Source organism: Macrobrachium nipponense, chromosome 3, assembly GCF_015104395.2.
Source record: "Macrobrachium nipponense isolate FS-2020 chromosome 3, ASM1510439v2, whole genome shotgun sequence".
NCBI lineage: Eukaryota > Metazoa > Arthropoda > Malacostraca > Decapoda > Palaemonidae > Macrobrachium > Macrobrachium nipponense.
Genome location: NC_087202.1, coordinates 134,489,979 through 134,516,593, shown reverse-complemented (window position 1 = coordinate 134,516,593; position 26,615 = coordinate 134,489,979). Strand labels below are relative to the sequence as shown.

Here is a 26,615-nt window from a genome sequence, read left to right as displayed (position 1 = left end):
AGCCGATACTGATCCTTAACTAGTGAGTTAAATTTGATTTAATGTCGTGTTTTTTCTTTGGGTTGTTTGAAAGGAGTTTGGGGATAACTCTTTTTAACTTAAGCACTAACCCTCGTGTTAGGATCAGGTGATCGGGATCGGTGTTGTGCTCCTTAATTATGCCACTAGGCATAGGCATATTGTCATGTAAGAGCTCTTCGAGTAAATGGATAAGACCCCCATCGACAGACCACAAGAAACTCTTATTAGACCATAGGTCACATCCTCGATCGGAGGGCTTCAGGGAGGGAAAGCAAGATTCCTAGGCATTAGCCATGGAATCTTCCGCCTGAACAAGTAGGAACCAAGGTTTATTTATCCTTTATACCTACAACGTATGTTGTTTATATGTCTATTCAGTTAAATAGTTGTCTCTTACCCACCACCAAGGGTGTCAATCAGCTAAGTATATATCTGCCGGGGAAGTTGCATGTACAAAAATGATATTGTTAGAATACAATAAAGTTTTGTACATACTTACCCGGCAGATATATACGATGAATGGCCCACCCAGCCTCCCTCAGGAGACAGGTGGAAGAGAAAATCTGGTTCTAGAATGGGAATGGTTCCTATTCCTGCCACCCAGCGGCAGGGGGGTAGATCACCTGACCTACCTGCAGCGTGTGCCGCGAAATTCGAATTTCTGTCGGACGTCAGAGACATAAGCTAAGTATATATCTGCCGGGTAAGTATGTACAAAACTTTATTGTATTCTAACAATATCATTTCTAGTACCAAAGGCATCGGGGGGGTGGAGACCAGTACTGGACGTAAGCGCTCTGAACCGCTTTGTTCAGAAAAAGAAGTTCCGTATGGAAACGTACCGCCTCAGGGTAATGGTCAGCACTTCCGTCCAGGAGATTGGATGGTCTCTCTGAACTTGCAAGATGCATATTTCCACGTTCCCATTCACCACTCGTCAAAGAAATATCTTCAATTCATGATAGGAGGCAAGATTTTTCAGTTCAGGGCTCTGTGTTTCGGCCTGTCTACAGCTCCACAGGTTTTCACCAACCTGATGGCGAATGTAGCGAGATGGCTTCACCTAGAGGGAATAAACATCTCCCTCTACTTAGACGACTGGCTGATCAGGGCCAAGTCGGAGAATCAGTGCTTGGAGGACCTATTGATAACAAGAAATATGGTAGAATCTCTGGGATTACTTGTGAACCTCGAGAAGTCGCAACTGATCCCCAGCCAGAACTTGGTTCTATATGGGGATTCAGATGGTTTATTGGGGTTTTCGTGTAGTTTATTTCCTTTCGGGTAGAGGGAGAGAATCACTCGAGGTTTGTCAAGAATCTCCAGCTTCTTAGAGAGAGAGAGCAGTTCAGTGAGGGATTATTTGAGCCTTTTAGGGACTCTGTCCTCGCTAGAAAAGTTCTTCTCTCTGGGGAGGCTTCACCTTCGCCCTCTTCAGTTTTTCCTGAAAGAGGTGTGGAGTTGGAAGACGGGACAACTCTCAGACACTTTCCCGATTCCACAAGAGATAAAAAATCACTTAAAGTGGTGGATCCTTCCTCTACAGAAGAACGAAGGCGTGTCACTTGCCCTGCAGAACCCAAGCCAAGTGTTATTTTCCGACGCTTCGGATGGGGGAGCAACGAGGAGCAAGGGAGTCGGATGGGGAGCAACGCTAGGAGCAAGGGAGGTGTCAGGCCTGGACAAAGGAACAGGTGTCCTGGCACATCAATTGCAAAGAGCTAGTAGCCATACACCTGGCCTTAAGATTCTTCGAGGAGATAGTCAGAGGCGGGGTGATTCAGATAAACTCGGACAACACCACGGCTCTGGCTTACATACGCAAGCAAGGAGGGACTCATTCATTCTCCCTCTATCAGATAACAAAGGACCTGTTAACCTGGACAGAGGAAAGAGGCATAACTCTCCTCACAAGATTTGTGCAAGGGATAAAGAATGGTGAGAGCGGGGACAGACTAAGCAGGAGGAATCAGGTCCATTCCACAGAGTGGACTCTACACACAGAAGTGTGCCGAAGTCTGTGGTCCCTGTGGGGGAGCCTCACATAGACCTGTTTGCTACGTTCCTCTCCAAAAGAGTAGAGATCTTTTGCTCTCTAGTGGAAGATCCAAGAGCCTTTCCGAGGATGGGAGGCTTAGGGTTCAGCAGCTGGGCCCTGATGCCTGGTGGGAACTACTTTCTCGCTGGGCCTTGGTGCCCAGCTGTTGATCCAACTAAATAAGTCAGCTCTTTTCCTTTTACTAAAACTTTTCATCCTTCTGCTTCCTCCCCCATATATACAGATTTATGTTGATGACTTTTGGATTGGTTTTGGACATGATTTGGACTTATTCATTGGATTTGGTGGAGGGTGAGGATGGTTGGCATGCCACCTCACCCGTAGAACTCGAGTACCTAACGTGGTCGAGCGAGGGGAAGTTTATATGTCAAACCCTGCTCTTAGTGCTGGGTCTGATCTCGACGGACAATCATGACGCCTTAAGCACGATGTGGGTGTATATCTGGGTGGTACCCCTAGGGCACCCCTGTATGGGATAACACTGTCCTCTAAATGTGGCTCCATGGGTGGGTGGGGGGTGGGGGCTACCTGGACGAATCATAAATCCTTCGTCTTATGGCAACATTACTTAGATCTTCGGTTGACGACTTAGGCAAGGATAAGGACAAGGAAAAACCTGGTAATTCCTCCATTGTAACTTTGGAGCCTTTTTCAAATGAGCTCCTTGTTACAAACATTCTGCATGTGAAACCAGTCCCTTAGGACTGGAATTATGACACGATATATAATGAATTTTGTAAATTTGGGAACATCAAAGAATTAAGAAATAAACTTGGCAATAATTATGGTTTTTTTGAATTCTGGATAGGTTTTCAACTCTGAATCGGAAGCTCACAGAGCCTTTAGAGAATTTAGGTCAGATTCTATGAGTGTTGGACTTGTAGAGGCAGAAGAGGTCCCTAGAAATCTTGACATTTATAAACCACCAAATGAAATAAAAGAGTCCTATTAGAATAAGATAAAATCTCCAGATCTCCAGACCCAGCTAAGAATGGGTTAATTATCTCAACGCATGGTGAGAGAGGCAACCTCTTCAAGGTGAAAAGGTTAGTAAGCCAGAAGATCGGCAATGTTGGGAGCCCAGAAGTAACTCGCTTTGGGCGTAATAGTTTTTTAGTTCATACCAACGACCAATGATTTCAGTCGGTAATGCTACTAAATTTGAAGCTTGATCCTGAGGGTATGGTAAAAGAGGTAAAACCTCACTATAATTTTAGTTACGCGAAGGGTGTATCTTTAATGAAGATTTACATGAAATGGATGAGGAGGAAATTTTGGATATGTGTCCAGACGTGGTTTGGAAGGTTTTTAAAGTGCCCCGCTCATCGATGCTTATTTTAACATTTATAAATTCTTTCGTGCCATCTGAATTATTCTTGACAGTGAAATCTTGAAAGTTCGTCCTTATAGACCGAGAGTGCTCCAGTGCTTTAAATGTTTTTGGTTTTGGACACTCCTCTATGTTTGACCAGAAATAAACTCTGTGAATCGTGTGGCCAGCCTGAGCACGAGGAATGTTCTGGACCGGTAATGTGCATAAACTGTAAGGGTGACATCGAGCCCGTGATAAGAAATGTAGTGAATTAAAAAAAGAACAAGAGGCATTACTAAAATCTATTGCTGAACATATCAGTGGGGACAGGCCAAAAGCTGTTGGGCAGGAAATCCTATTCGGATGCCTTGAAGGCACAACAATTGAGTACTGCTTCTTCTAGTGCCCCTTCTGGTGGGGCTCCCCGGTCCCCGCTGGTGGGGTTTCCACACCCCCTCTAGTGGGACACCCCGTGCCCCCTCGTTGGGGCTTCCCGTGCCCCACCACCTGGTGGGACCTCCCATGCCCCCCCTGTGGGGCCTCGCGTGGCCCCCCAGGTGGGGCTTCCCGTGCCCTCCCCTCCTGGTAAGGTTTCCCATGTGCAGAGACTCTGGTTAAGCCAGGGGACCCTGTTGATTCTAGGGTTCAAACCAGATCTCAGGATGATGACGACTTCTCTGTGTCAGGGACATTGCCTGACATTGAGCCCTCACCTGATCCTGACGTTACAGTGCACCGATGAGATGACGGTGAGGAGATCGAGGCCCTCCTTATTCGTCAGAAGAGGTCCCTTTCTCCCTCTTCGCCTCATTCACGGTCATTCAGATATCAAAGGAAAAAACAAAAGCAAAAACTGAAAGGGCAAGTGAAGGCCCTTCATCAAAAGATCTGTAACACCTAGATCTAGATCTAGTAGTACTGGTAAAGCTGATAAGATATCTCTCACCAGGACACAGATTCCTAAATTAGTAGAGAATTTTAAGATCCCTTCCTCTAAATAATGGCTCTCATGCAGTGGAACATCCGTGGCTTTATATCAAACAAATAGAGCAAGTTCGGGTTCTGTTTAGGGAACATGATTTATCTGCGATGTGTCTACAAGAGACAAAGTTGGGAGAGCACACACCCAATGTGGGTTTTAATTATTCATTTCACAGGTCTTCACCCCTGATAGGTGTACGTGCTCAGGGAGGCACAGGCATCATAGTCCGCAAGTCTGTTAATCACAGGGTTGTTCAATTGAACACTGTGTTGCAGGCTTGTGCAGTCCAAATTTTTAATTATAAATGGATCACAATTTGTTCTCTCTACCTTGATCCATCATTAGAAAGTAGATTACAGGATGCTCAGGGCGGGTAATCCCCAGCCAGCTAGAATTAAACAACCTACAGACACTGATAGACCAGCTTCCTAAACCCGTTCATTCTGATGGGGGATTTTAATGCCAAGCACACCCTCTGGGGAGAGCCAAACTGCGACCGGTGGGGTTTTAATATGAACAGCTGCTTGACTTGAATGACATCACTTTAATGAATGATGGTTCCCCTACAAGACATGATGTTTTTTTCATAATACGATTCAGCCATTGACCTCACTATCTGCTCTTCGTCTTTGAAGGTTAGATTACCAGTGGGTAGTAGACCAGAATGATCATGGCAGTGATCATTTGCCCATTCACTTAAAGTATATGAAAAATATTCCATCTCCATGTTTACCAAAATGGAAGGTAGGGGAGGCTGACTGGGGATTATTCAAAAAATCTACTGGAATTGATCAAGAGATAAATGATTTTCAGAGCCCAACATCTGCTTATGATATTTTAATCAGTATATTGTTGTGGTGCCATGCTGTCTATTCCTCGAACTTCTGGTAAACCTCGGCGTCCTCTAGTACCTTTGGTGGAGTGATGCATGCGCATTGAGCCGAAAGATAACAAGAACTTGCTACAAGAGATATCGTAGATACCCTTGCTTGGTAAATAAAAAAATTATCTATAAAAGAGCTCTTGCTAAGCAAAAGAAAACATTTAAGCAAGCAAAGAGGGAATCGTTTATCAGATATATAAGTGAATTAAAATATGATTCGCCGATGTCATTAGTCTGGAACAGAATCCGAAAGCTGCAAGGGAAATTTTCTCCACCTCCCTTGCCTATATTGAAAATTGATGGCTTCCTCATATCTGATTCTGGAGAAGTTGCAGAAACCTTTGGTAGGCATTTCTCCAATATATCTAGTGCCCTACATTACTCTCCTGCATTCAGGAATATTAGGACCGGTACCACGGTTGTTCCTGCTGTTAGTTTAAATTCAGAGTCGTATAATCTTCCTTTCACCATGAAAGAGTTAGATCATGCAATCTCGTTATCTTCCCCAACATCTCCTGGTGAAGATGATATACTCTACTCAATGATTTTTAATTTGCCTAGAAGTACAAGACAATTTCTTTTAGACATTTTAAACAGTTTTTGGCTTTCAGGAACTTCACCAGAGTCATGGAAGATATCGATTTATTGTACCTGTTTTAAACCTTTTAAAGATTCCTTCCTTCCTAAGAACTATAGGCCAATTGCTCTAACCAGTTGTGTTAGCAAGATTTATGAGAGATTGTCAATGCTCGAGTTGTGTGGTATTTGGATTCAAAGAATCTTTTATCTATTCGGCAGTTTGGCTTTAGGAAAAATAGAAGTACTTCTGACCCTTTGATGTTCCTTACTCGGAGATACAGAATGCTTTTGCTGTGCAAAACCAGACTGTTGCAGTGTTCTTTGACCTAGAAAAAAGCCTACGACACTACCTGGCGAGGGGGTATCCTTATGCAACTTGTTGAGTGGGGTGTTGTGGGTAATTTGTTCTATTGTCTTAAAGATTTTTTGACAGAACGTTACCTGAAAGTAAGAGTGGGCTCTTACATTTCTTCTGCCTACCCTCAAGAAGAAGGGTTACCTCAGGGAAGCGTCCTTAGTCCAACACTCTTTAATGTAGCTGTCAACGGCCTACTGGAACAAGTTCCTGTCGGGGTGCATGGTCTGGCTTTGCTGATGATTATGCAATAATCTGTAGTAAGTCTACAGGCTGTCGAAGCTTGTCAAATGATTCAGACTGCTATTAATGCTTCAACATCATGGGCCAGTACTAAAGGGTTCAAATTTTCAGCAGAAAAAACCAAAGCTATAAGATTTTGTCGATTAAGAAGAATGGAAGAGATCCGTACACTGTTTTTAAATGATTCGATTTTACCTTATGAAGATAGCATTAAGTATCTAGGTGTTATATTTGATAAAAAATTAACTTTTACTCAACATGTTAATGAAGTTGTATGTAACGTGAAGCTTCGTCTTAATATTCTTAAAGTTGTGTCTAATTTTAATTGGGGGGCAGATCGAATCACCCTTTTGAGGATGTACCAGATTTTATGCCTAAGCAAATTGATTATGGTTGTCAGTTTATGGTTGTGCGTTGCAAGAAACAACACTGCCAGAAATTAGATGTTGTCCATAATATGGCTTTACGTATTTGTACAGGAGCCTATAGAACTTCACCAGTAGAAAGCCTATATGTTGAGTCAGGTTTTCCCCCATTATGTATCCGTAGGGAGGAATTGGGCTTGAGAGTCATATCAAGAGTACTTACGTCAAAGCTGAACCCCAACTATAAGTACGTTAGAGAACCAACTGATAGAGCCCCAAATAGACCTAGACTGCCAAAGCCGCTTGAAGTTCGACTAGCCAGCTCTGCCAGGGAGGTGGGATTACTACCCCCTGCAGTAGCTGAAATTTCGCCCTCAAAGTTTCCTCCTTGGAATAGGCCACACATAGAAATCTGCCCAATTAGGGAAAGCAGGAGTAACAGTTCTGGTGATCAGTTGAGGGCAAGTTTCTTGGATCATGCTTCTGAACATGGTGATTCTCATCATATATATACTGATGGCTCGAAGGGTTCTGATGGTGTTGGTTGCTCTGTAGTGACTAGTGATAATATAATTAAAAAGAAGCTTCCATCTAATTCCTCTGTTTTTACAGCTGAACTGCTGGCAGTTTTGACTGCTCTTAAATATGTTTTTTATAGTTCTTGTACTAACAAGGTTTTTACCATTTTTACTGACTCTTTGAGTGTTTTATCTTCTCTCAAAAGCCTAGTCTCTTGCCACCCTTTAGTGCAAGAAGTACAAGATTGGTTTTATCTTTTAATTAATAGAAGAGGATTTTCTGTTAGGTTTTGTTGGGCTCCGTCCCATGTTGGAATTGTTGGGAATGAGCGAGCCGACGCTGCTGCTAAGGCTGCAACTAGGCTTAGGCACATTTCCAACATGGGCGTCCCTGTTTCCGATTTTAAAAGTACCATTCGATTTTTATTGTAGAGACCAGTGGCAGCCCACTGGTCTACTTTAGATAATAATCTTAAAATTAAAGTCGATTAGCCTTCTGTTCATCCTTTGGCTCATAGCCGGATGGATAGAAGGTCTGAGATAGTTTTAGCTAGATTACGTATTGGCCACACTAAATATACTCATGGGTATCTAATGATGAGTGGAGCGGATAGGCAGGTTCCTCGCTGTTCCACTTGTCATGTGGATTTGACTGTGGTGCATATTTTGGTGGAGTGCCCTCATTTTGAAAACAAACGTAGAGCTTGTTTGCTGGCAAATAAGTCTCTTGCCGATCTTTTAGTGAAGGTGCTCAGCAGAGCAAATTATGACATTTTTTAAAATTTTAAAAAATATTGAGTCTTTTTTATGAATTTTAATTTTTCTCTTAATTGTTTTAGGCTTCTTGTTTGGTTTTTATGAATGAATGATTTGTATGTTAATCAGGTGTGTGTATGTTTGTTTGTACGACAGTGACTTTTATTCTTAAAGATATATATGCGCTGAATGGCCCCTCGGCTCCGGCGCTTGGCTATGTGCCAAAAATTTTATAATCTAATCTAATCCAAGAGCCTTTGCAATAGATGCGTTTCTCCTGGATTGGTCGGGCCTAGACGCCTACACCTTTCCCCCGTTCAAGATCCTGGGGGAAGTACTCAGGAAATTCGTAGCTTCAAAGGGCATGAAGTTGACCCTCATAGCCTCATTTTGGCCAGCCCAAGAATGGTTCACGGAGGTACTGGAGTGGATAGTGGACTTCCCCAGATCTCTGCCAAGCAGAGCAGATCTACTCAGACAACCCCACTTCGAGAGGTTTCATCACAACCTCCCCGGTCTCGCTCTGACTGCCTTTCGACTATCGAAAGACTTGTCAGAGCGAGGGGTTTTTCTCGCAAGGCTGCAGGCGCTATCGCTCGAGCCCGCAGATCTTCAACGAGAAGAGTATACCAATCGAAGTGGGAAGTCTTTAGGAGGTGGTGTAAGAGTAAGAAGCTGTCCTCCTCCAGTACCTCTATAGTTAACATTGCCGATTTCCTCCTTTTTCTGAGAGAGGAATCGCACCTTTCCATGTCGACAATCAAAGGATACAGAAGCATGCTGTCTTCAGTATTCAGGAATCGAGGGCTAGAGATTGCAGAGAACAAGGATCTACATGATTTGATTCGGTCCTTTGAAACTTCAAAATCAGCATCTCCTAGAACACCTAGTTGGAATCTGGACGTGGTCCTGAAATTCCTTACCTCAGATAAATTCGAGCCTCTACATCTGGCTTCCTCCCGCGATGTCACTAGGAAATGCTTATTCCTGTTGTCTCTCGCGACGGCCAAGACGACGAGCGAATTGCACGCTCTGGACTCCACAGTGGGATTCAAAGGAGATGCGGCTATCTGTTCGTTCCAGACATTGTTTCTGGCGAAAAACGAGAACCCATCAAAACCTTGGCCCAGAAGCTTTGAGGTAAAAGGCCTATCTAACCTCGTAGGCAGAGAGACAGAGAGGTCTCTCTGTCCAGTTAGAGCTCTTAAATTTTATTTAGAGAGAAAGAAACAGATGGGAGGATGTCAACAAGGTCTTTGGTGTGCTGTGAAGAACCCCAAAAGACTCATGTCTAAAAACGCCTTGGCCTTCTTTGTGAGAAGCGTGATTACTGATGCACACAAGAACTGCTCGGATGAATCCTTCGGTCTTCTAAAGGTTAAGACTCATGAGGTGAGGGCAGTAGCAACGTCCCTGGCGTTTCAAAAGAATATGTCTCTCAGGAATATCCATTGAGGACTTCATATTGGAGGTGCAATTCAGTGTTTGCGTCTCATTACCTGAAGGATGTGAAAGTGACTTATGAGAAGTGCTTCTCTCTAGGTCCATTTGTATCAGCAGATACAGTTCTGGGTCTTGGAGCAAAGACTGATCCTTAAAATATTTTTATCTTTAATGTACATAAACCCTCTTGTCAGATATGTGCTTGGTTTCCTATTAGCAAGCGTACTGATGTCGCACAGGCGGCTGGTGTCATTGCTGGTAGGGGATCAGGGGTATGTATGGCTAGTAGGGGGGGTACAAAATTTTTTTTTTTTATGTTTTGTTATAAATGAACGTGTATTTAGTTTCGAGTTTTTTGGTTTGTTTGTAAGGAGTTCGGGGATAACTCCTTGCAATCTTAGAACTAACATGGATGTTAGGATCAGGTGATCGGGATCGTTGTGCTCCTTGAACAAGGTGTATTGTCATGTTAGTGGAATAGCACCCCCCAATGACAAAGGCCTTTAGGCTCTGCCGAGTAAGTGGATAAGAACCCATTGGCAGACCCACAAGAAACTCTTAGCCATAGATCAATATCTCGCTGAGGCTCTTGAGGCGAAGCAGACTCCTAGGCAGTACCCACGAAGTCTTCAGCCTAATAAGGTAGGAACCAAGGTTTATTAATACCTACAACATATGTTGTTTACCTGTCTATTTCAGTAGTTAGCTGTCTCTTACCCACCACCAATGGGTGCTAATCAGCTAAGTATATATCTGGCAGGGAAGTTGAATGTATAAAAATGATATTGTCATGATACAATAAAGTTTTATACATACTTACCTGACAGATATATACGATTAATGGCCCACCCAGCCTCCCCGCAGGAGACAGGTGGAAGAGAAGAATTCTGATTAGAAAACGGGAATGGTTCCTAGTCCTGCCACCCAGGGCAGGGCGGTAGATCACCTGACCTACCGGTAGCGTGTGCCGCGAAATTTGAATTTCTGTCGGGGACGACGGAGTCTATAGCTAAGTATATATCTGTCAGGTAAGTATGTATAAAACTTTATTGTATCATGACAATATCATTTTTGTACATTCAACTTCCCTGTCAGATATATACGTACTTAGCTTTAGACTCTGTCGTCCCGACAGAAATTCAAATTTTTATACATTCAACTTCCCTGTCAGATATATACTTAGCTATAGACCCCGTCGTCTCCGACAGAAATTCGAATTTCGCGGCACACACTACAGGTAGGTCAGGTGATCTACTGCCCTGCCGCTGGGTGGCAGGAATAGGAACCATTCCCGTTTTCTATCAGATTTTCTCTGTCACCGGTTCTAGCAACATCGTTGTTAGTTCCTCTGACTGAATTTTGTTATTTTCATCGCAATTGATCTTCCCGTTGGCTTTTTGGTGACGTACTTGGATCGTTGTATTGGCATACACTATTGTGGACTGTATTTTGGATTTGGATTGGATTTTGCTTTAATATGTCTGACTCAGGAACTGTTTTGAGAGTGTGTGTGAATGAGGGCTGTAAGGTGAGGATGCCGAAAGCTTCGGTTGATCCTCACACTGTTTGTAGACGTTGTAGAAGGTATGATTGCTCTTTGGATAACACTTGTAAGGAATGCGAGAATCTGAGTGCAGAGGGATGGAAGACTCTAACTTCTTACTTGAAGAAGTTAGAGAGAGATAGGTTGAGGAAGGCTTCTTCCAAAACCTTGATTAGTTCTAGATCTAGCGATCAAGTTTCTAATGTACTAACTTCTCCTCTTGTAAATATTGCACCTTCTACGTCTGTTTCAGCCCCTTCCCCCTTCGCAGATCCTGCAGATTCAACATCTGAAATTGAGGATCTTAAAGCTGCCCTTAAGAGATTGGAGCTTAAGATGGCAGCGCTGGAAGGTAAGCAAAGTGAATTCAAAGTGAACAGTGCAGTGGATAGTGACGTAAGTGTCCCCAGTGTGGTGGAGGGGGCGTCTGATTGGCTTTGCAACGCTCCCAGGCCTAGACCTCTTCCAAGCTCCCAAGCCCAGAGGAGAAGGAATGTCGAAAGCCTTACGGAGGTTGTGGAGAATCCCCAACAGTCAGACGTCCCTTCGGCAGGTTTTGTTTCGCCACAGTCTGCCAGAGATCGCTACTGCAAAAGCATTCTCAGAGAGTGCTTCTCATCTTCAGAGAATTCATCGCTCAAGCGCGGGTGGAGATCTACAGATCTTTCCTGGCCGTTGAAGAGGAGCTGGAAAGCGCCTCAACTCGATTCGAGTCCTGAGCGCTTCCCCGAAGAATTACCATCAGACAGGAAAAGAGCGAAGAGATCTATGCTCTCTCCTAAGGATTTATTGGAGCCTCTTGCGCCTGACCGTTCTCCTTCTCCTTTGGACAAGAATAGGGAGATGACGAGAATTCTTCAAAATATGCAGGAACAGATCGCTTCTCTGGTTGGAGTACTCTCCAAGGAGCCTCCTAGGAGGAAGGATTCTTCTCTACCGATCAAGAGATCCAAGTTCCCCGCTTCCCTTCCTCGTTCGATCATGGGACAAGAAGCAGAGCGTTCTTCTTCCTCCAGGTGCGTTCCTCGTTCCAACAAACGAGAGCCTCCTATCAGAGAATGGTCTTCATCAGAGAGATTCTCCAGCCAGGCGCGAGGCGCCAGCTATGAGCGATTCTCCTATCGGAAGTGATGCGCCACCCAGGCGCGAAGGATCCTGTAGTGATAAATGATAAGAAAACTCCTAGATCTGATAGTCTTTCTCCTGCTAGAAGCCTTTCTCCTAGGGAGCGAAGGGCTACGGAAGACTTGTCTTCTAAAAGGGATCGTTCTCCGACTACTGCTCTTGAGTTGGAAGATGTGTCCGACGAAGAGGCGCCAGTTAATGAAGGCATATCTAACTATAAGATTTTGGCTTCACTTTTACTGCAGGAATTCGGAGACTCTTTGAGCCCTGCAGCTCCTCCTTCGCCTAGATCGCTTTTTTCAAGTACAAAGGCATCGAAGTCTTCTTCCTTTTTAAAAATGAAGCCTGCGATTTCAATGAAAAAGGCTCTTCAATCTCTAGGCTCTTGGATGAGCACGAAGAAGGAAGCAGGAAAGATGGTGTGTTGTATGCCTCCCTCAAGGCTTTCGGGCAGGAGAGGCATCTGGTACAGGACTGGAGAAGCTATGGGTCTGGCTCTTCCTTCTGCAGCGGAATCAGACTTCTCTAGTCTTGTGGATTCATCAAGAAGGCAATCGCTGTTGTCCGCCAAATCTTCATGGATTATGTCGAAGTTAGACCAGCGCCTCAAGGGACTTTTCCACGTCTTAGAGGTTTTCAATTTCCTGGACTGGTCCCTTGGGGTGCTGGCTAAAAAGACGCAACAACCAGACTTTCTCAAACCTGAGGTTCTACACGGTATTCTTTCATGCATGGACAAGGCGGTGCAGGACGGTTCGGGCAAGGTTACTTCCTTGTTTGGATCGGGAATTGTTAAGAGATCACTGTATGGGTCTTTCCTTACTAAAGCTGTCTTGCCGGCACAGAGGTCAGCTCTTCTATATGCTCCTTTGTCTGATCATCTGTTCCCTTCTCAGTTAGTGAAGGATATTTCTCGTTCACTATCTGAGAAGGCAACTCAGGATCTACTGGTTCAGTCAGCGAAAAAGAATCGCCCTGCTGTTACTGTTGCCAAGAAGGATTCGCGAGTTCCTCAGCAGCCCTTTCGTGGAGGCTCCTCTACTCGACCCTCAGCGAAAAGGAAGACTTCCGATAGACGAGGAAAGTCAGCCTTCCGGCCTTTCAAGAAGACCAAGTAATACGCATGTCCTCCAAACACCCTCTAAAGAAGAACGAGGGCAGGTCCCTGGCCCTTCGGAACCCAGACCAAATATTGTTCTCCGACGCATCGGAGACAGGATGGGGAGCAACTTTAGGAGGAAGGGAAGTGTCGGGCACCTGGACGAAGGAACAGGCGTCCTGGCATATAAATGCAAAAGAACTTTTAGCAATTTGCCTAGCCCTAAAGTGCTTTGAGTCAGAAGTCAGAGACCGGGTGGTCCAAGTCAACTCGGACAACACCGCGGCTCTGGCTTATATCAGAAAACAGGGGGGGACCCACTCTTTCTCCCTATACGAACTGGCAAGGGAACTGTTAGTATGGGCAGATTTGTAAAAGGAGAGAAGAATGTCAGAGCAAACAGGCTCAGCAGGAGAAATCAGATCCTTCCCACAGAGTGGATCCTACTCTCGGAAGTGTGTCGGAGCCTCTGGTCTCTGTGGGGGAGGCCGCAAATAGACCTTTCCGCAACGTTCCTCACCATGAGAATAGACAACTTTTGCTCTTCGGTGGAGGATCCGAGAGCGATAGCGGTCGACGCCCTTCTGCTGAACTGGTCGGGCTTAGACGCCTACGCCTTCCCCCCGTTCAAGCTTCTAGGGGAAGTTCTCAGGAAGTTTGTGGCATCGAAAGGGACAAAATTGACACTCATCGCCCCGTTTGGGCCCTCGCAAGATTGGTTCACAGAGGTACTGGAATGGATGGTGAACTTCCCCAGATCTCTTCCAAGCAGAACAGATCTGCTCAAACAACCCCAATTCGAGAGATTTCATCAAAACCTCCCCGCTCTTGCTCTGACTGCCTTCGACTATTGAAAGACTTGTCAGAGCGAGAGGCTTTTCATGCAAGGCTGCTAGCGCTATCGCGAGAGCCCGAAGATCATCAACAATTCGGGTTTACCAATCGAAGTGGGAAGTGTTTAGAAGATGGTGTAGAGCGAAGAAGCTGTCCTCCTCTGATACCTCTGTGACCAACATAGCCGATTTTCTGATTTTTCTTAGAGAAGAATCTCATTTATCGGTTTCAACCATTAAAGGCTTTAGAAGTATGCTTTCAGCAGTTCTCAGAACCAGAGGCCTGAAAATAGCTGAGGACAAGGACCTCCACGATCTTATAAGGTCCTTTGAAACTTCTAAGTCCAAATCGCCACAAGCTCCGAGCTGGAACCTGGATGTGGTCCTGAAGTTCCTGACATCAACAAATTTGAGCCTCCTCACCTGGCCTCGTTTAGGGATCTGACGAGAAAATGTATTTTCCTTTTATCCCTCGCTACGGCTAAAAGAACGAGCGAACTCCATGCCCTTGATTCTCGGGTCGGATTTAAGGGAGATTCTGCTATCTGTTCGTTCCAAACTTTGTTTCTGGCCAAGAATGAGAACCCTTCAAAGCCCTGGCCCAGGAGCTTTGAAGTGAAAGGACTTTCGAGCCTGGTGGGAGAGGATGTTGAAAGATCGCTTTGCCCAGTCAGGGCTCTTAAGTTTTACCTTAAGAAAAAGAAGCAACTTGGAGGTTGTCAACAAGGTCTCTGGTGTATGGTAAGAGATCCGAAGAGACCGATGTCCAAAAACGCCTTGGCATTCTTTGTAAGGAGTGTAATTACAGAAGCTCATGAAAGATGCCTTGATGACTCCTTCAAGTTGCTTAGAGTGAAAGCTCATGAGGTAAGAGCGGTTGCTACTTCGTTAGCATTTCAAAGAAGTATGTCTATGAAAGACATCTTGGATGCAACATATTGGAGGTGTAATTCGGTCTTTGCATCTCATTATCTAAAAGATGTCAGAGTTATGTATGAGAAATGCTTCTCTCTCGGTCCGTTTGTGTCAGCAGATACGGTGCTGGGAATTGGAGCAAACACCGATCCTTAATGTTTTTTGTGTAGTACGTTTAACCTTCTAGTTAGGTACGTTCTTGGTTTTCTACGAGCAGGGGTGCTTGATGTCGCACAGGCGGCCGTTGCCTTTGTCAGTAAGGAACTAGGGATGTATCTGACTAGTAGGAGTGTACAAATTTTTTTTTTTTTTTTGTATTATAATGTGTGCGTGCTTTATGTGAATCGAGTTATTGGTTGTTTGTGAGGAGTTTGGGGATAACTCCTTTCAATCTTTAGAACTAACACGAGTGTTAGGATCAGGTGATCGGGATTGGTTGTTGTGCTCCTTCAATAAGGTGTGTTGTCATGTTAGTGGATTAGCACCCATTGACAAAGGCCTTTTAGGCTCTGCCAAGTAAGTGGATGGGGACCCCTTTGGCAGACCCACAAGAACTCTTAGCCATAGATCAATATCTCGCTGAGGCTCTTGAGGCGAAGCAGACTCCTGGGCAGTAGCCATGAAGTCTTCCGCTTAATCGGGTTGGAACCAAGGTTTATTATTTTTATTTTACCTACAACGTATGTTGTTTTTCCTCTCTATTCAGTGATTAGCTGTCTCTTACCCTCCTCCAGTGGTGTGAATCAGCTAAGTATATATCTGACAGGGAAGTTGAATGTATAAAAATGATATTGTCATGATACAATAAAGTTTTATACATACTTACCTGGCAGATATATACGATTAATTGCCCACCCAGCCTCCCCTCAGGAGACAGGTGGAAGAGAAAATCTGATAGAAAACGGGAATGGTTCCTATTCCTGCCACCCAGTGGCAGGGCGTTAGATCACCTGACCTACCTGTAGTGTGTGCTGCGAAATTCGAATTTCTGTCAGAGACGACGGGGTCTATAGCTAAGTATATATCTGCCAGGTAAGTATGTATAAAACTTTATTGTATCATAACAATATCATTTCGCGGCACACGCTACAGGTAGGTCAGATGATCTACCGCCCTGCCGCTGGGTGGCAGGAATAGGAACCATTCCTGTTTACTAATCAGATTTTCTCTGTCGCGGTACTGTCAACATCGTTGTTGGTACCTCCTGACTTGAATTTCGTTTTTCATCGCCATCGATCTTCTGGGCTGTCTTTTACAGGGAAGTACTGGGTCTTTGGTTTGGCATATGCTTTTATTAACTTTTTAATGAATTTGGCTTCGAATTTTCAAAGAAAATTTTACAATCACATATTTTGCAATAAAGGGAAATATTAATATTTATTCACTAATACGTGTAAGATGTGTTAAAACTTGATTGAGGAAATATAAACACACTGACTTCCTACTTAAGGAAGTCAGAAAAGCATATGACTAGAAACGCTTCCTTTAGAAGCTTTAATAAGTCTCGTGCTAACGAGCAGTTAGAGTATTAACAGTACTAGTAGTTGTTGCATCCTCATCACCTTCTTACCTCAAAGAAACTACAAATTCATCTTGTGCAAATTTGAAGAATAAATGGAGGGAGCTCAAAAGGCAAGCTCTTAAAAAGGTAAGAAGTGAATATAGTGTTCCCAGTGCAGTGGAGGGTGCGTTCTGATCGGCTCTGTCTTGCTCCCAGGCCTAGACCTCTTCCAAGCTCCCAGGCCCAGAGGAGAAGGATTGTCGAAAGCCTTACGGAGGTTGCGGAGAATCCCCACCGATCAGGCGTCCCCTCGGCAGGATCTGGAGCATCCCAGACTGCCAAGGGTCGCCATTGCAAAGGCATCCTTAAAAAGTGCGTCTCTTCGTCTGATTCTTCATCTTACATCCAGAAAGACAAAGAATGGACATGTTTGGAGTTCGGACGATCTATTGCGTTCTCTGGAAAGAAGTTGGAAAACTCCCACTTTGAAAGAAACTAAGAGAACCCTGAGCGCCAACCAGGAGCGAGGTGCCAGCCAGACGCGAGGCACCAGCCAGGAGCCAGGAGCCAACCGGAGGGGCGAGCCGCGTTCCAGCAACCATGCGCAAGCCACGTTCCAGCAGCCAGGCGCGAGGCGCCAGAGTTCCTGTCTGCTGATCCGCAATCTTCCAGGAAGCGTGAAGGTGTGTCCGATCTTCCTCCTCCACCTGGGAGTGTTCCGCTTTCAAGCAGACAACAAGCTCCTCAAGATGAGTGATCTTCTTCAGATTTAGAAGAGCCTATTTGGCGAGAAGCGCCAGCCAGGCGAGAGGCGCCTTTCAGGCAAGATGAAATTTCCAGGCGCGAGGCGCCAGGGTATCCCAAATCGCCTTATGAGAGAAAGGTCAGCCGCGAGGCTCCTCTTATTAGTTTTTAACAGGATCAGCCTTCTCCTGGCAAAGGCGCAAGATGTCGCACAGGCGGCCGTCGCTTTTGTCAGGATGATTCTGATACTGAGAGAAGCCCTTCTCCAATATTCAGAGGACCGCTGTAACAGGCAGTTCCTCTCAGCGTGGACTCTCCTTCATTCATACTCTTCCCTCATTATGACGAGGCAAGAGCTACGGGAGTTTTCTTAATAAGAATCTCTTCTATTCGGCGTTCGGGAATGACTGCGGAAGGAGAACATCAATCTACCTTCCGTAAGCTCAAGATCTGAACAGGAATCCTGTCCCTTCCGCAATTTCTGTGGAAATCATGAAGACTTAACGAGTTCCTGGATTAACTTCCTTCCTTAGGGAGATATTAAACGTATTGTCAAGTAAGTGCATAACACATAATTGACAAAAAATGTATACTCTTTGTATCTTAATGGGTTAATTCTCATTGACAAAGATCTCAATACATCTTATCGTGTAAGCATATAAGCTCTCTTGGACAAGATTCGGAGGAGCTCTCATTCATTGATTAGAGGCTCTTCCAGGTAATAGACGCGTAGACTACGTCCTTTTAAGTCTTATGTCCAAGAGAATAGGAAGCTTGAGAGATTCTCTTCGATCCTCGGTTCGCACTTGGGATCTCCTTCGGCTAATACTAATTCGTTCTATTGATGAAAAGAACGAAGATAGTAAATTTTCCATTCTCTCTCTGCCTCGGCGAGGAAAGAATGTATTAGAGAATTTGGTGTATAAGACTACTGTAGGGTCAAGTCATATGCGCATACCGTAGTAACCTCTATGGTTGGCAACTGAATTCCCTGTATCCTTCCAGGAGTTTCCTAGGTAAGGACTACACTTAAAGGGATTGTTACGACAACACCGACTCAGCTTCTATATTTAACGAAGGTTGTTTCGCTTAAATATGCATTATTGAGAACTTCCTTAGGCTCGATAATAATTTTATCATATTCCTTCATTGAATGGAGTAGCTGGCAACTCAGGAAGAATAAGGGGAGACAGCGAACGTAGACTGCTGTCACTGTAGACCGAAACAGTACCATCTAGTTCTCGGTCATGAGCAGTCGGTTACATCTCTCTCTCCTACGGGATTGACTGTCTAACCGTATCTCTCCCTTACAATCACGGACTTAGCCTCGGATTGAGGGGATTTGTAGGCAAACATGAATAACATTGTCTGCGTTTTGCTAAGAAGCTTTCAACAGAAAGATCTCTTGCAACTTTTCGATGCTGTTTACCGCAATGTAACAGAATTATGGACGATTCTAACGCGGCAGAGCCTTATATTATATAATGCTCTCATGCTTACGAAAGCATAGCCTTATTAGAGAATGGAGCATGCTCAGTGAGAAGATGGATGAGTCTGATGGGAACCATTTTCTTCGTGGCAGAAGTTTGTTTCCCTGAATGGACTACATTACACCTATAAAGTTTTTCCTACCGAGAAACGGAAATAACATATGAGAAGGTGCCGGGTACCATGACAGAGGTACAGATGTTCGGGCACATAGTCTAAAGAATTGCAAGCAATTTAGTGGGCTTGATAATTTCTCGATATAGCGAGTTATTAACCGAAGGGTTTAGTAGCCTCTCTGACAGCAGGCTCGGTAACGTCACGGTTCATTCCTGATTTCATTTCCCGTCTAACTGGACGGGGGTTCAATCCCAGGGAGGGACGAAATGATTTTTTTTAAAATCAAGTAGGGCAATTCCACAGCTCTCTCATATCTCAAGGAGCATCGAGAATCTCTTTTTTTTTTTTTTTTTGTTTTTTTTTTTTTTTTTTTTTTTCGCCCCTGTTCGCGTTAACAAGAGAGAACCTGTTTGGAAAACAGACACGGAACGTAACGATCCTCGAGAGGTTCGCTGCACGATGTTGCACGTCCGTGAGAACCTCTCGATCAACGATAATAACTATTGACGTCTGTCTAATCTTAGTTAGAAGGAGAGTTGTGGAAACCTGGGAGACGTCTTCTTTATAGATCTCTCCTCAATGTTGAAGACGAAGAGGCTTCCTCTAGACTGCTTCCTTATTCTCGATCCAAGAGTGCAATATACGCCATCCTTTAGTTTGGAAGGGGAATAAATATTAATCTTTTTTCCCCTATATAAATTCTTAGCAGATGTATTAAGATAATTACTGGCGTCAGAGGGAGAGAGGATGATGCTTTTCGCCCCATTTTGGCCTTGGAGAGGCTGGATTCACAGAGGTCACCTTCTTCTTACAGCACTTTCTAAAGACTTTCCCAAGAGAGTCGGTCTACTCTATCAGCCTCACTTAGAAAGAGACCTCAAAAACCTCTCCACTCTGAGTCTGTCTGTGTGCAGACTGACGAGAAGTTGACATGAATGAGAGGATTTTTCAAGGTGAATGACAAGTGTCATGGCCAAGACAAAGAAGTGCTGCAGATTGTGCTGGGTGGAATGAGGAAACTGTCCTCTTCCGATACCTCTGTGACCCACATGGCGGTTTTCTTCCCTTTCTGAGAGAAGAATCACCTTTGTATATATCTGCTATCAAAGAATACAGTAGCAGGCTATACTCTGTCTCTACAAAGGGACTTATAGATAGCAGAGGACTAAGATCTTCGGGATCTTATACGATACCTCGATACGACCAAGAGTAGGACATCATGTACTTCGAGTTGGGATCTTTTCGTGGCCCGCAGATTCCGTGTTCCGACAAGTTGGAACCTCTCCTCATCAAGCTTCTTTTAGAAATTTTATGAGGAAATTCATTTTTTCTCTTGGCCCTACCAACTACCAAGAGGACAAGTGAATTTTTATGTGTTGGAATCGCGTATCGGATTCAATAGAGACTTGGCGATTGGTTTTTGCCAGCATAGTATTTCTGGCAAAGAACTAAAACCCTTCTAATCCTGGCTCAGAGCTTTGAAGTCAAGGGACTTTCCCAATTGATACGGGAAAAGATAGAAGGGTCTCTTTGCCCAGGCAGGATACGTAAGTTTTATCTTCAGCAGAAGAAATGGCTTAACGTTTGCCTACAGAGTCTTTGGAGTGCGATGAGGGCTCGAAGCGCTTCCCAGAAGGTACTCAGAGGGACACGATAAGAGCCAAGAAAGTCCTGGGTTCGCCCACTTTCGGCTCGGAGTCTTCTTCGACTTCCAGGCCTCCTTCCCCTCCTTCGGGCAAGGAGAAGGAAGATTCTGCAACGAGAAACCTCCTCAACATGCAGGAATAGATCTCGTTAGCAACGAAAGTACTCAAGAAGGATCCTCCTCGGAGGAAGACTCTTCTCTCTCGTCCTGTTAAGATATCCTATCGTCTACTGGATGTAACTGGCTACAAGCGCCTCCCCTTGTCCTAGGCCAGAGGCTCCAGGTAGAAGAGTTCCTTCCACCCTTCTCCAGTCTCCTGACAAACTACTATTGTGGTTTGTTCAGGATCCTCGGGCAACGAAGCGCCCGCCAGGCACCAAGTGCCAAACAGGCGAAAAACGCCAGAGGCAGACAGCTCAGATGAGCGCGTTTATTGTCCGATGCGGAGAAGGAGCGGGCCTCCAACCTGGCGCAAATGCGCCAGAGGCGAACAGATCGGACAGGTGAGAGTGTCCGATGTGGACATTGCCAGCCAGCCTCGAGACTCCAGCCAAGCTTGAAGCTCCAGCAAGTGGGGAGGGGCCAGCTAGGCGCGAGGCGCCAGAAGCGCCAGCCAGGCGCCAGAAGCGCCAGCCAGGAGCCAGGCGCCAGACAAGCGCGAGGCGCCAGCCAGGCGCAAGGCGCCATCTAAGTGCAAAGCACCAGCTAGGCGACAGGCTTCATCCAGAATAGATCCATATCAAAGAACGCCCTGGCCTTCTTTGAGACATTTGTGATCTCCAAAAGCACTTGATAAGTGCCTTGATGATTCCTTCAAACAGCTGAGAATTAAAAGCGCATGAAGTGCGAGCTTTTGCAAATTCTTGTTCTTTCCATAACAATATGTCAATAAAGGACATGTTAGCTGTCACATACGGGAGATGCAACTCTGTGTTGACTTCCCATTACTGAAGGATGTCAAGATAACCTGCGAGAGATCCTTCTCTCTTGGTTTATACGTTGCTGGGATAGGGAGCCGATACTGATCCTTAACTAGTGAGTTAAATTTTATTTAACGTCGAGTTTTTAGGGTTGTTTGAAAGGAGTTTGGGATAACTCTTTTCAATTTAAGTACTAACCCTCGTGTTAGGATCAGGTGATCGGGATCGGTGTTGTGCTCCTTAATTATGCCACTAGGCAAGGTGTGTTGTCATGTAAGTGGATAAGACTCCATTGACAAATGCCATCAGGCTCTGTCGAGTAAGTGGATAAGACCCCATCGACAAACCCACAAGAACTCTTAGCCATAGGTCACATCCTCGCTGAGGCTCTTGAGGCGAAGCAGACTCCTAGGCAATAGCCATGAAGTCTTCCGCCTAAAAAAGTAGGAACCAAGGTTTTATTTATTACCTACAATGTATGTTGTTTACCTGTCTATTCAGTAAATAGCTGTCTCTTACCCACCACCAATGGTGCGAATCAGCTAAGTATATATCTGTCAGGGAAGTTGAATGTACAAAAATTATATTGTTATGATACAATAAAGTTTTGTACATACTTACCTGGCAGATATATAGTTAGCTTTAGACTCAGTCGTCCCGACAGAAATTCAAATTTCGCGGCACACGCTACAGGTAGGTCAGGTGATCTACCGCCCAGTGGCAGGAATAGGAACCATTCCTGTTTACTAATCAGATTTTCTCTTCCACCTGTCTCCTGCGGGGAGGCTGGGTGGGCCATTAATCGTATAAATCTGCCAGGTAAGTATGTACAAAACTTTATTGTATCATAACAATATCATTTTATTATGAAAACTTCATTTATAGATACAGTACATATTTAAATAAAATGTATTGAAACACTGCCCATCTCTGATTATAGTGTTTAGACTAAATATTCATAACCAGAAATAAAGGGAAGAATTTATGTTCTGTTTCACAATCTTCTATTTCTTTCCAGTATTGGTTCACTGTGGTGTGATTCTCAAAGGTTCTGAAAGTTTAGAAGCAGCTGGTATTACATCTGGTGCAATGATCCATTGTCTTCCTAAAAAAGGTAGAGTTACAGTTGTATATTAGTTTTTTTTTTTTTTTGTAATGTATCATTCATTGTCCTTCCTGTTCCTGCAGGCATTATAGAGATTTTCATTTTTATTTCATTAAAATAAGATAGTACACATAAACACAAAAGGACAGTACACATAAACACATAAAAGGACTAATCACAATACGTAACTGTTAAGATAGTGAGTGAGGATTGTAGGTCTTAGGCCATTTGTAGAATTTGCAAAAGTGCATATAAAAGGACTAACCATAGTTAAGAATGTGAGTGAGGATTGTAGGTCTTAGGCTATTTGTAGAATTTGTAATTGAGAAGAATTAGAAATTTGATTTCCACCTATATATTGAAGTAAAAATTGCGAAGGACATTGGCACAAACTTCCTAAAATCTTTAAACAGCACACCACTGAGTATTAACATAGTGTTATTGAAACTGTTTAAACTATTTCACTTACAGAGAAACTTGGAATGTAACCAAGTGTACTTGTCAAAAGTGAAGTCCTGTAATATATTCCAGTTTTCAAACAAATGAAAGACAAGGCCACAGTTTCTAATGATAGGAACTTCCCCAAACTATAGTGAATACAATGGCAAAAAGTAAAAGGGAGACTAGAACAAGCAGGAACTATAGAAGAGATATTATGTAGTCCAGAAATAGCCAAGTGACTTAAACACCTTTGGTGGCTTAATAGAAGTATATGTAGTACAGTGAACAACACAGTGATAAAAGGGATAAAGTGGATTGAGAAGAAACTAAAAGTTGACATGGGAGAGGGAGGGTAGATAGTATATGGAGAATGCTTTTCAACTTTTATAAGGTGAAGATACTGTAATATGGACATAGAATAATTAATATTGGTAGTACGCACTGTACTTTCTACGCATGTCATTGCCACACAATTCTAATGATTTAGATAAAGGAAATAATACAGATAAGACTATGATATCAGGGAACAATCAGTGGATTCTTTCAGAATCATTTTATAATAGAACTTTTTTTTCCTGTTAGTTGTTATTATTACTTGCTTTTTTTTCAAGAAATTTTTTTCCATGTTAGTTGTCTTACTATTACTTGCTTTTTTTCAAGAATTTTTTTTCCCTGTTAGTTGTTCTTATTAATACTTGCTTTGTTTTTTCCAGAGGACTCAGTGCCAGTGGCTGTTCCCTTGAGTCTTCCAGAAGTACAGACACTCCTTGTTTCTTTGAGAAATGTAGCAGCTAGCTCAAATTTTCATTCTTTGATTCAGGTAAATACTTAATAAAGTTGATTGATTGGCGGTCTTGAGATTGGGTACAACACTGTACATAGAATTGTTTAACATCTATATAACCCTCCCTAGTAGACAATATGGAATAATATCTGATAACTGCAAATTGAAATATCAAATCCATCATTGGATGGCACCATTCTTTGTACCTAAATCACCACCATTGAAGTAAAGTAGTCTTACCCTACCTTTAGTGGAGTAATATTTGTTTGTCCTATGCGTATGCAATGAATGCCCTGCATGACCTCCTCCCTGCAAAGAATACAGTTAAGCAATAAGTTAAATAGTATTTATGAAGGCCCAAACTTCAGCCAGCAATGAGTGTTAAGTTTTGGAAACCAATCAGTAAAGGAGGTTTTGTCTTACGAGAAAGAATTATTTAGACAAGAGTTTGAGGCTGCCATTAGAACAGTGAAAGAGAAGGAGAAACTAATAATAGGAGCTGGTATGAATGGCAGGATGGGAAAGAGAAGAGATGGGTATGAGGAGGTACACAGAGGCCATGGGTTTGGAATTAGAAATGAAGATGGGGATTATTTATTGGAGATGGCTCAGAGTTTTGGATTGGCCTGTATGAACACATGGTTTCAAAAGTTAGATAAGCACTTGATAACTTATGAAAGTGGAGTAATGCAAAGCCAAATAGATTACATCCTGGTTAGAGGAGCCAACAAAAGGAATGGGACAAACTGCAAAGTGATCTTGAGAGAATTGTGTGTTAAGCAGCATAGGTTGGTGATGATGGATTTTAAAATGAGAGGTAGGAAAACCAAGTAGAGAAAGAGAAGATCTAGAATTAAGATTTGGGATCTTAAAGGAGGAAAGGAGGAGCAATTTAGGAGGACTGGGAGAGAGAGATGGCTGAAAAGGGGAATGTAGAATCTCGACAGGGTAACAGTGGAAAATATCTTGGTAGACATGAGAGAAATATGTGTGGGAGAAGCAGAGGAACTGGTGGGAAGAACCAGTGGATATTGAGTGTTGAGAGGAGAAAAGTGGTGGTGGAATGAAGAGGTGCAAGAATCAATTAAAAGAAAATCAAAAGCATATAAGGAGTGAAAAGTAAGGCATACACAGGGTGCAGAGGAAAGGTATAGAAAAGAGGAAAGAGGGGCGAGAAGGAGGCTAAGTATTGCTATTGGAGGGGCGGCAGAGCAGTTGAATGAAAGACTAGGAATGAGAGCAGAAGAAAAGGATATCTATAAGATTTCAAACTTGAGGAAATGGTAGAGACAGGATGTGGGTAAATTGGGTGTCATCAAGGATAGTGATGGAAATATATTGTATAGGGATGAAGATATTAAGAAGCAATGGCGAGAGTATTTTGAACAACTGTTAAATACTGAAAATGAGAGAGAGGAGATGGGGAAAGCACAGAGGGTGGAGGGACCAGTGAGGGAAATACAGGATACAGAAGTGAAGAGAGCATTAAGGAAAATAAAGAATGGTAAAGCACCAGTTCCTTTGGAGTTCCAAATTGAAATGATCAAATTACAGTAGAACCCCAGACCTCAACTGTATTAGAAGTCAACATAATTGGGTTTTGACACCAAATTTTGAGTAAACTTTGCATTAGAGTTTGAACAAAGTTCTGGAATTCGACCAGAGTGACCATATGTTTGTAAGCAAAACTGTTTCTGTCAACCTCCACTAGTTGGTGTTGTTGGTGGCATTTTGTGCTACCAGGTCTCTTTGATGCTAAACTGCATATGAAATTATGCTAATATGCTACATCTATCAAAATTATGCTTGTGGGATGATAAAGTTATGCTAATTTTATACTAACTTAGATCTCACTTCTCATATATTGCTAAACTCTACATGAAAATGTGCTAAATCTGTCAAAATTATGTTAATGCTATGCTAACTTAGATCTCACTTCCCAGTATATATGAAATGCTAAATCTATCAAAATTATGTTAGTGGGATGACAAAATTATGCTGATATTATGCTAATTTAGTTCTGACTTCCCTTTTGATGTTAAGCGCGATATGAAATTATGCTAAATCTATCAAAATTATGCTGATATTATACTTAGATCTCACTTCCATTTAATGCTAAACTGTATATGAAATTATGCTAAATCTATCAAATTTATGCTAATGGGATGACAAAGTTATGTTAATTTTATGCCAACAGATCTAATTTCCCATTTGATGTCAAATTCCATAGGAAATTATGCTAAAGGGATGACAAAATTGTGCTAATGTTATGTTAAATTAATATTTGAATATAAATATATATAACATATTAACATAATTAGCCGTTAAATATGAAAGTTGATAATCATATTTACAGGAAATATCTTTATGGACCTTAGCATGTCCTTGGAAGGATTAAATTTGGTGCAATCACCTTCTTTCTTGATACCTTCACTGCATATTAGTTCGTTTGTTAGTGGAACATTTGACTTTTTTTTTTCTTTCTTTTTTTACTAAGGAGAAGTGCGCTCAGTCTGCATATGGTAATTGTTAGCTAACTTTGAAAGAATAGGGTAGCGACATCTCTATATAAGTTTGAAAAATACTGTGACCTACCACAAAATCATTTAGACATTATCAAAGGCATGACATATAGTGCTACGCATGCCTACCATGAAGGTAACTTCCCCGCTCGCTACAGAAAAAGTTTAAAAGAATTGAAGAATGATAATAGCTTACACATTACCAAGGCTGATAAATCCAATAGTTTAGTGGTTCTTGACAAGACTGACTACATATCACACATGCATACTTTACTAGAGGATGAAATAACTTACAAAAAATTTGCAAAAAATCCGTT

General features: G+C 43.1%; 2 protein-coding genes across 2 annotated transcripts in view; one reads left to right on the top strand and one right to left on the bottom strand.

The window, feature by feature from the left end:
- Positions 1-24,087, bottom strand: part of LOC135222072 (protein O-linked-mannose beta-1,2-N-acetylglucosaminyltransferase 1-like) — a 65,212-nt gene extending 41,125 nt beyond the window's left edge. The window contains exon 1 of the mRNA XM_064260233.1: positions 24,022-24,087. The gene's annotated coding sequence lies outside the window, so the exon portion shown is untranslated. The remainder of the gene's footprint in view (positions 1-24,021) is intronic.
- Positions 1-26,615, top strand: part of LOC135222073 (uncharacterized) — a 60,191-nt gene that overhangs the window by 24,868 nt on the left and 8,708 nt on the right. Inside the window, exons 2-3 of the mRNA XM_064260234.1 lie at positions 22,465-22,560; positions 23,706-23,812. Of these exons, the coding sequence (XP_064116304.1) occupies positions 22,465-22,560; positions 23,706-23,812 (203 nt within the window). The remainder of the gene's footprint in view (positions 1-22,464; positions 22,561-23,705; positions 23,813-26,615) is intronic.